This window comes from Acytostelium subglobosum, assembly GCF_000787575.1.
Source record: "Acytostelium subglobosum LB1 DNA, scaffold: scaffold7, whole genome shotgun sequence".
Classification (NCBI taxonomy): domain Eukaryota; phylum Evosea; class Eumycetozoa; order Acytosteliales; family Acytosteliaceae; genus Acytostelium; species Acytostelium subglobosum.
Window position 1 is genome coordinate 1,037,862 of NW_012236526.1, and position 10,451 is coordinate 1,048,312.

At 42.1% G+C, this 10,451-nt stretch overlaps 4 protein-coding genes across 4 annotated transcripts; 1 reads left to right on the forward strand and 3 right to left on the reverse strand.

Moving 5' to 3' along the window:
- Nucleotides 1-94: 94 nt before the first annotated feature.
- On the reverse strand, nt 95-3,516 carry SAMD00019534_042980 (hypothetical protein; the record flags this gene model as incomplete). The annotated part of the gene is made up of 6 exons (XM_012900803.1): nt 95-1,062; nt 1,140-1,446; nt 1,524-1,975; nt 2,051-2,268; nt 2,334-3,339; nt 3,426-3,516. The coding sequence occupies 6 exons, from the start codon at nt 3,514-3,516 to the stop codon at nt 95-97; spliced, it is 3,042 nt and encodes a 1,013-aa protein (XP_012756257.1).
- Nucleotides 3,517-4,975: 1,459 nt separating this feature from the next.
- SAMD00019534_042990 (hypothetical protein) lies at nt 4,976-5,632 on the reverse strand (the record flags this gene model as incomplete). Its single annotated transcript, XM_012900804.1, has 1 exon — nt 4,976-5,632. A coding segment is annotated over one exon (657 nt), but the record flags the coding sequence as incomplete, so codon positions are not given.
- Nucleotides 5,633-6,673: 1,041 nt separating this feature from the next.
- SAMD00019534_043000 (hypothetical protein) lies at nt 6,674-7,447 on the forward strand (the record flags this gene model as incomplete). Its single annotated transcript, XM_012900805.1, has 3 exons — nt 6,674-6,769; nt 6,860-7,116; nt 7,216-7,447. The coding sequence occupies 3 exons, from the start codon at nt 6,674-6,676 to the stop codon at nt 7,445-7,447; spliced, it is 585 nt and encodes a 194-aa protein (XP_012756259.1).
- A 127-nt stretch (nt 7,448-7,574) lies between these two features.
- On the reverse strand, nt 7,575-8,990 carry SAMD00019534_043010 (hypothetical protein; the record flags this gene model as incomplete). Its single annotated transcript, XM_012900806.1, has 3 exons — nt 7,575-7,767; nt 7,831-8,561; nt 8,631-8,990. Coding segments are annotated over 3 exons (1,284 nt in total), but the record flags the coding sequence as incomplete, so codon positions are not given.
- Nucleotides 8,991-10,451: the final 1,461 nt, after the last annotated feature.

The window sequence follows — 10,451 nt, forward strand, 5'->3', positions numbered from 1 at the left end:
ATAGAGTAGACTACTCGACTTCTCTTCAAAGATCCACACACATATCTTGGTGTGGTTTAACGTTTATTGACAAGGTCCAAGCAAGGTGTCTAGTCTAGTCTTGGGCAAACATGGAAAAACCTGTACGGTAGAGGGGCGAGAAGTACTGGTGGATGGTGATGGACTTAGGACTGGGAAGTTGGAATCGTGAGCTGTACAGGAAGGAGAAGAATGATCTACCGGGCGACTCCATGGCATAGTCCTGTTCAATGTCCAGCGTCATTCTCAGACTCTGGGTGGGTCGGGACTTGTTGTTGTCTGGTGATCCAATATCCCTCATCTCCATTACCACGCCATTCACTCCATCATGCTGTGATGGCGAGTTAATGTCATTGATTTGTTCATCATACTCATAGTCGCTGTCGTCACTGTCGCTGTTGTCCTCTGTCTGTTCGGCGCCGGCTTGACTATTGACCTCGCTATTGATGTCCTTGTCGGCTCCACCGCCGCTCTTGTCCTTCTTGCCCTTTCGTCTCAGTCGTCTGAGCAACCAGCCATCAGACTCCATGCAAGGCATGACAGCACCGTCACACACACCATAGCACAGACTCTTTGAGCATGATGGCACGTATCGACCGAGACCCACAATGAATAGGAAGCCATAAACAAAGATCAGATCGATCCTAGACAGCATCAGCACGTAGCCAACGTTAAAGATGGCGATGCACGTGATGATCATCCATATGCAGTGCTGTAAAGGCTCGACCAGCAAACGATCTGATGGCGGGTTCCTAATCTTTGACGAGATGCTCGTATACTTGTCAAAGAAGTACTTGGTGATGAGGTAGAGCAGCAGGGCCAAGTAGAGTATTGGGAAGAGTGGTGCGTAGATTGCAACCATCATTACCAACAACAATAGATTGCCATATTGTGTAGACAGGTCCAAGAATCGTTCGGCAATGAGTGCATTCTGTTTGTATCGATGGAATCGTAACAAGTTGGCGGCGTTACTATATATCCTTGATTTGTCCAAGAATGGTGTAACGATCGCATAATATATAATGAATTGAGAGTAAAAGAATCCTAATAATGTTTGATTGATTGGCTGTCGTCAGTACTTGTGTGTTGCCAGTGAGTGTGGAAGTATGTAAGTTACTTACCGCCAGTCCTAAAGAAGTTGGCAGGTGAGAAGAAGATGTTGACGTCGTCGACGGGTGAACCCATCATGATGACAAAGTAAAAGGATGGCACAAAGACGATGGATAGTGCCTGGGCGTAGAAGGTGGTCAGCAGGATCTTGGACTTGAGTGAGCTACGCACAAAGATACGGGACTTTACAAGAATCTGTTTGATAATACAAGGTATGACGCGGTTGAGAAACAACAGAATATTACAAGGTAGGAATGTGTAGACCAGGAAATGAATGGCCCTAGAATAGTCTGCCTTAAAGTACACTCTCCTATTCAGCTGGTTGGTTGTGTTGGAAGAAGTTAGTAAACCGTGGATTGAATGAGTGATTGGAATGATTCCCAGATGATGCATACCCTTTCGAATTGAGAGTCGTGAAGTAGAACTGCTGCGAATGAAATGGACATGAAAAGGATGATGGAAATGAAGACTTGGAGAATGGTTCGCCAGAGACGGTGTTGACCAGAGAGACTATGTAGCTTGGTCCACATGATGTCAGAGACGCGTGGCACTTGATAGGCACGCCACTTTTTGATCTGGAGCTCGGCATCGGATGAAGATGGTGGTATTGGCGCAATGGACTTGATCCACGTCCACTTGTGTGGTGAGAACTGTGTCTGGAACAGATGAGCATCCGATACACAACTGAATGTTATGAATGCTCGTCCAGTCGATGAGATCACCTCCTTATTATTTATATCTGCGCTCAAATCCTTTGTGAAGCCATCCGTAAAGCCATCCAAATCACGTTCAATCTGTGCACTACTAAAGTGTTTATCAAGTATCAATGCCAATGAGAATATACCCTCTAAAGTAATTGATTGAATGAGTTAGCTATTATGATTGATTGATTGAGTGAATGAGTGGATGAGTGGATACAAACTTGAATAAGAGTTCTGGACATATTCCCTCAATAGGGTACAGTCTATCATTGACTTGGGCAGTCCGTCCAACAGCACTGTTCTTGAAGCCACAAGATGATTCCTGTCATGTTGATTATATATACGCTCGGTGTTGAATCTTGAATATAATAATATGAATGAAACAAAGACAACTACTACCAGTGCTTGATATATATATAGTTTGGAAGAGTCGTATTGCCTAGTTTGGTTCATTCATGTTAGTCCATTGTCCATATCCATGTCCATGTCCAACAAGGTACTTACCAATTTGATTGAGTTAAGATATATATTTCGAATAGGCTATTGTTGCCAATGATTGATAGAGGGATGAGAAGAGCCAGACCGAGGACGGTCTGTACGATGGTGAAGATGATGAATAGTCGGATTGATTTGAAGTAGATGTGCAATGAGTCACTGCCACGACGGTCAAGAAACTCATCGATGTTCTTGACCAAGATGGACATTTGGAAGGACTTTAGGTAGTTGAGTGATGTGGCGCTGCTGGCGCTGTCATTGCCAATGTTGTGTCGCGCGTGGTTCATAAACAGACGGATGGCCAGACCCAGGACAAACACACAGAGCGAGATCATCATTGACACGACGATGATGGTAATGAGCGAGGGCCATGCGACCACCACCTCTATTGGCTGGGAGACCAACACGATCTCGCATGTGTCAGAGTCGACAAAGCCGATCGAGTACTCGCCCTCGTCTCCAACGATGGCCAGACCCTGGAATGTCGTTGTCTTGGCAGTTCTGTCAATGTCAATCTTTGAAAAGGTGATATAGTGCGTGGATGATTCTGGCGCAGACACGATGAACGGCTCGATGCGTCCGCGACTCTCTGTGTTTGTAATGCCCCATGACACGATTGGTTGGGTCTGAAGCGCATCGCCAGTGACCACCCTTGTAGATGGCTCGCGATCCAGCAGCAATGTCTTGGTATCGTTGCCCTGCACGGTGAGATTGAACAGACCACTCTGTATGTTGTAGCCAGTGTTCAATGGATCGATCTGTTTGAAATGGTACATTCCCGAGTCGTACGATATGACACAGGAGAATGTAGTAGTGTTGCCAGAGCTGCGTATCCTATCGCGCTGGAACAGATCCTTTCCATTTCTCAATGGTCTCCAAGATGGATCTTGAATTATATTATGTAACACTGTCAATGACACGTCCTTATCCTGACTAAACACCTTCATCCAACCTATAAATACAACTGATCTACGCTTTGAATATATTGGGAATTCTGGATTAGGTGCAGGGTCACCTAAATGAGTTTGAATGAGTTTGAGTTAGTGAGTTTGATTGAATGAGTTTGAATGAATGAATGAGGGAGGTGATCTTGATCTTTACCTTCAACATGTGATATCAACAAGCAGAACATCAATGCTACTAGTAGTGTCAGTATGACAACATAACTAGTTTGACGTCCGTAGACAGACATAACTAATATATATTGTTGTTATATAAGTTGTGAATATACAATATATAAATATAAAGATGTAATAGTTATTAATGATTTAGCATGTGAGTATATATATATATATATATGTAAAAGTAAGTAATAAAGATAAATGTGTTTGAGGTTGTTGTTGATTATTATCTCGAGGCTTTGAGAATAGGATGATTACTACCGGATGATGTGTTTGTTGTTGTCAAAGACGGAGTATTGGTTTGTTTGTTTGTTTGGTAGTTTGTTTGCTTGTCGACTGGTGGTGGGGAATTGGGTATCAAGAAGGGATAAGAGGGTTGTTGAACAGACTTGTGTATCTATCTGTAGACGTTCCCACCACCTCCACCACCTCAAAAACGACTCTGGCTTTGGTTGTTGACTTGTTGGGCAATGGGGGTCACGGCGACGACTTCTATTACACTTCACACCTGTGTAGTTTTTCAATTAAAACTAGTACGGCCTATTATGTGTTTGAGCCTGGTGTCGGGGGCAAGGGGGTGAAACATTCAAGCCTTCGTGGTCAGGTCTTTGCTTCGAGACTTGGTATGTATCTCGGGCAACATCAACAAAACAACACCAATGAATAGGGTAGAGAGGTGGGTATTCGTGGAGTAGAGGATAGTGAGCAGGTGGGTGTTTTGGTGTTGGCGGTCCAACGATGTTGTCCTCTTTGATTTGGTGGGGGCTAGGTTAGAGGCCTGCCAATTCACCTGATCTGTATCAAAGTTATAAATAGTAATAACCTATCAATTTGATTGAACGTTGTGTTTAATGGGTGTGTGAGTATGAACTGAGCGATGTAGAGATGGGATGGGAATTCGAATGGGTAGGGTAGAAATGTGAGGCTTGAATGATGAATGTATGAATGAAATGAACGATCAAGTGAACTAACAAGCCTGCGAAAGTGAAGGTGAACAAAAAACAAACATGATGCCATTATGTCATTATGATTATGTGTGAGTGTAGAGTGAAGAGGTCAATTCCGATGGGATGGTAGCCATTCAGAGGCCTTCGTTGGTGCCTATTATAACCTATTTCGGCAAATATCTTAAGATAAAATGTAAATTTTTGTGTCTTGTTGATAGAGTTGAAGTTGACTTGTGTATCTATATATTTATCTATCTCTCTGGGACCAAACATTCGACTCGTTATTTGATTGGCTACCTTCGTGCAAGGGGACCGACTACTCCTACTGTCGTCTATGTTCAACCAATCAATTCAATCAATCCCCAATCATATCAACCCATCATTAAATGCTTAATTTAGAAATGTGAACTTAATGTCCTTTCGTTAAAGACGAGACACGATGGACACAGACAGCGGGATTCTTATGTTTGTTTGATTGTTGTTTGTTTGTATTTAAATAAGTAATTCGTTTTAGTTCACTACAATGAAGGGGATTCGGTTATCTTGTAGGAGACAGTGACGAAGTTGATGTTGTTGTTGTTGTTCATGGGTAGTAGTTCTGATCAACTCCCAATCCACAGACAGTGACATCACCGTTGTATTGCTTGATGGCTGGAGTGCTCCAACCTCCGAATGGCGAGAAGTCATCGAATGATGGGGATCCATCGTAGTGAGCATACCACAGAGGGAAGGATGCACCACCGGACCAGTCACCCATGATTGGCTCCCACTGAGAGGACGAAGTGTAGACACCGACGTTGACGCCAGCCTGCTGGGCACCGGAAACCATGTCGTTAAAGAAGGCCTGGTTGGCGCCCTGGTCGTCGGACCAGTACGTGCCTGGACCCTCAATGTCGAACCAGATCATGCCAAACTTGGCTTGGTAGGAGTTGATGTAGTTGACCATGGCGACGACCTGGCCGGCACCATCACCGCAGGAGAAACATGGGAAGATGTAGGCGTCGACGTGCTGCATGCCACCATCCCAAGCATTGTAGATGGAGTGTGGGCAGTTTGGATCGGTCTGGCCAATGGACTCGTAACATCTAACAACGGCGAACGAGTAACCATTTGATTGGAGGCAAGAGAAAGCAGAGATATCTGTTCCCGAAGAAAAGTCAACACCATAAACCTGGGCATTTGCAACCTTGCACAAGGCAATAAGGCATACAACGAACAAAGCAATATATTTCATTCTGTGAATTATTGATATGAGAATGAGTGAGTATGTGAATGAGTGAATGAGATTATGTATTCAATCAAAGATAGATAGATAGATACTTACGTTTGAGTATGTATATGTATATATGTATATAAGTATGTAAGTAGGAGATATGATAATAGTAAACAATGTGTCAGAGTTGACTCTAGATTTTGGATTCTATTTGAACAAGATGGAGATTAGGAGTAAACAAGATATTTTGATTTGATTTAATTTCTGTTTGGTACAGTGAGCGGATCTTGACATGAATCCAGAGTGCGCCCCAAAACACACATTCACTTTGAAGGAAATATCTTTTTTGAGTCTTTGTGCCCATCCTGGATGCTAACATGGGTACCTGATGGTGCAAAGTATCAATCTTGACTAAAGAATACACCCTAAACCAGATATTTTCAATTATACATCGTTCGTTTTATGATCAAAATTAAGTTGATGGAATTTTCCAAATAGTACCTGCTACTATTTCTAAACACTGGGCATCATCTTTGGTGTAAGATGTTCATTCATTTTACGAGCTTGATCTAGAGACAGATAATGTATTAATAAGTAGTGTTGGTAATGAAAGGGGTGTAAGTCCCATTCATAGGAGTTGTAAACTTGTTAATGTTGACCAGGGTCAAGTCAAATGGTTGGTCAATGTTGGTTTGGGAACTTTACACAAATGATGATGGGATGTCCCAGTGTTGGGGCATTTTACAATGCATCTATCAACAAATGAACAGAAACTAACAAACTTATGGTCGAGTAATGTATTCATTTAGTTCAATGGTTCTTTATTATTACTCACCATTATCTCTGTGAACCTCAAGTTCATGAACTTGTTGAATCTTAAGAATGAATTGGTGACGGGGATGCATTTCAGCTACTTTCACAAAAAACAGTGAAACAGTCAATTGGTGGTGAATCATAAGAGAGTGTGGTTGGAGAATGATTATGTTGAACTTCTTCATCCTCATTCTTCAACTTCATTCATAATATAACTTTCATACATACATACACATATATATACATTGTACAAAGATGAGCCAAACACAACAGCAGCTTCAGCCACAGCTGCCACCACAACCTTCATTCCTTTCAAAGATGAATCCCTTTGCAGGTATTCCAAAGTATCAGGTACATGATTGAATGATTGAATGAATGATTGATTGAATGAATGGATTGGAGTGATCATCATTATCTTACACTACAACAAACAATATATAGATTGCACAACAAATAATCAACTTTGGTCTGATTGTGTCATCGGCACTGATGATCTGGAAGTTTCTGATGGTGTTCAGTGGTAGTGAGAGTCCGATCGTCGTTGTACTCTCTGGCAGTATGCGTCCAGCGTTTGATCGTGGTGACCTACTATACCTAAACATGGACGATGGTCCATTCAGAGTTGGTGAGATCGTTGTCTTCAAAATCGATGGCAAAGAGATCCCAATCGTACATAGAATACTACATGTTCACGAGAAGTAAGTTCCATCCTTTTTCAAGCTCAAGGCCAAGGCCAAGGCCAAGGCCAAGGCCAACAACATACTCATCATCATGAATGACAACACAATCAATGTTAGACCAAATGGAGACTTTGATATCTTGACAAAGGGCGATAACAACACAGAGCACGATAGAGGATTGTACGCGGATGGACAGATTTGGCTGAATCGTCAACACATTATTGGAAGAGCAAAGGGATTCCTGCCTTATGTTGGTATGGTCACGATTGTAATGCACGACTATCCTTATCTAAAGGTGTTACTAGTTGCTGTATTGGCACTCTTTGTACTCTCCACGAGGGAGGAGTAGTGGCGACACACAGCGCGATAGATAGGGTCGGGGTATCCGAGGACATCATCCAATAAATGGATACTCAAGTTATACAGATATATTGGATTGTATTGGATTGGATTGGACAGGACAAGGACTGGCCTTAATCCATCATTGGAAGTTGTTGCTGTGATGGGTCAGATGCCTCGATCACAAAGTCGATTGAATGCTTCCTGGTGTCCTTTTCCTTCTCCCTCCTCTCGCTCTCTTCCCGCTTCTCCTTCTCCTTCTCTTCCAATTCAGCTGCATTCTTCTTCTTCAAAGACTTGGCATAGTGAAGTCCACAAGCATTACATAATCTAGATCGATCAAAGGGAGTTAGTTGATTGATCATCCAGTGCACTTGATGGATTGATACATACGTATGATCACCGTTTGGTCCTCGACGCCACTCTGGTGTCTCGGTCACATGACAGTACTGGCACTTTAGATTACGCTTGGCCGTGTAGACGGTCCTTCTCCGTCTTCTTGGTTTGTCGGATGATAAGTCATCAAAGAATACTTCACCAGAGAAGTTCTTGTGATGCATGTGCATGGTCTTGGCGCGAGGACTAATGGACTTGCCCGCGACTGTCCCCAAAGTGTTTGATGTCGTAGAGTTTGAGCAGGATGATATAGTTGGTGTGGAGCCTGGTGTTACCTGCTGTTGCTGATCGATCATCATCATTGATGATGGCGATGGTGGAGTGGTCGAGTTCGCCATAGCCATTCCCAATCCTGACATTTGTGGAGGTGTGTTTGGTTGTGAGTTGGCCATCCTGTTGCTGTTGATCTGATTGGCAAGTTGTTGATGTTGTAGATATAATGTTGGAATATTTGGATTACTAGTTGAAAGTGTTGTTGTAGCTGTAATGTTGTTGTTATTGTTATTGTTGTTTCCATGGTTAATATTTGGCGGTGAATGTACAGGTGTAGTTGTTGTTGCTGTTGGAGTATTGTTTGGCCGCTGTGAAAGATTGACCATCTGTCTTTCCAACTGATCGTAATATTGGTAGTTATTGTGATGATGATGATGTTGAGGTGATTGATTGTACCCTGATGTTAATGGTGGTGTTGATATCGATTGTTGTTGGATATTGGATATCTGAGATATCTTCATTGAATTAGTATTTTAGTATCAAAGATTGAGTCGGTGGAACTATTCCAGATATGATCAACTTACATCCTTATTGTGAAATGAGTCATAGTATACACTGTCCACTACTTCGACTAGCACTCTTGATATATTATAAAGGTCGGCCAACAATGCTTTGGTCATCGGATGATTGGGTGCATCCGTTGCGAACTCTAATATGAAGCTGCTGTACAATTTAATCTCTCCCCATTTCTGATAACTAATTGGCATACCTCTACTACTAACATTATTTGTTGTTGATGATGTTGTTGTCGATGATGATGATTGAGTGGACTTATTATTATTAATATTAATATTATGATTCTGAAGGACTGGTTGATTTGTATCGATTGGTACTATTTGATAGGAATTCATTAACTTTGTTGGAGGAGATGTAGTTGTTGCCATATTGAGTAAGTATCTATCTTTGTATATTCTTGGGTAGGTTGGATTGATGATTGATTGGTTGGTTTGCCCTGCCAACAACTATTGGGTCAAGCTTAATGAATGAATGAATGACCTGAATTCTTGATGATCCACCAACAAAGTGATGAGGCGCTCCTCAAGTTGATCAAACACACACCCTGCGGCGGTGGTGATGGTGGGATGGTGTTCAATCAAACACAAAGGCGCGATAGAGTGCGCGCTCGTGTGGGGCGAGAACTTGTTGTTGGTCTGTTGTCTTTTCCTTCCAGTCACCTCTTGGTAACACTCAAGCCAAAAACACAAATAGTGTTATACGGCAAGAAGCCGCCACTTGGTAGTAGTAAGAGTAGTAGTACTGTTGTAACGGCTAGCCAACTATTTCAGCTCTAGTGTGGATAAGTAGTGCGAGGCCGATGTAATGTAACTACACGTCCCTCAAACACAAAGCACTCGCACACTCACACACTAGCCAAACTCTTGAAGCTGATGAACTCACAGGTCAACAATGATTGAGAAAGGGTGTGTCCGTGTGGTGGGTGAGTGGTGATCGATTTAACTTGACGGTTGCACCTTTTGTCTGGTCTGAGCTGGGCTGAGCTGAACTGATCTGAGCAATGATGGTCAGGATCAGGTGATTGGATAGGTGGTCGATGGTTCTTTTTTATGATTGATTGATTGAGATTGTTGATGAAGATGATGTTTCAGTGATTGCAATGATATAGGGCAGGTCGATTGTTGTTGGAAAGAGAGTTTAAAGATAATAATAATAACTCGAATGGATATTAATATTGAGTTAATTGTTTGTTTGAAAATGTTATTAAGATAGATATAGGAGAAATGTGATTTTGATTGAGTGATGTGGACTAGTCTTGATCCGAGGTCGACGGTACTACTTGTAGAAATGTAGTAAGTCATGTTTGGAGGCATGGAGGTCATAGTTGGGGCAGGTAGAGGCGTTTAATTAGGAATGGACTGAACCCCACTCGATCACATGATCATTCCACATTCACACACTTTTGCCAACACACACAATCATTCACAACAAGTACAAGTGTTTGACAGTTGTTGTGATCACCTTAGATCTTGCCTTGCAACACCATGAATGCAAGTACATTCAACATGAGTAAGTGTCGCAATCATATGATTGACTCCTTGTGTATTAGGCCCTATGTGGGGATATAATTAGTTCCAAACCTTATTCCTACTAAAGTTGGGCTTATGTGTGATCAAATCGAGATCACCTTTAAAAAGGATGTTACTGTTGGTGGATATGATTGGAATGTTGGTTGGGGTTGTTTGTAAACAAAGGGAAAACTTGGAATCAGTGTAATGGTCTACACTGTCCAATCACAAGGCTTTTTAGATAGTGATGCACAACTTTCATCATTCCAATCGGACCAATAAATACTTTAATAACTTTCTGCAGTTTATACTATAAATTAT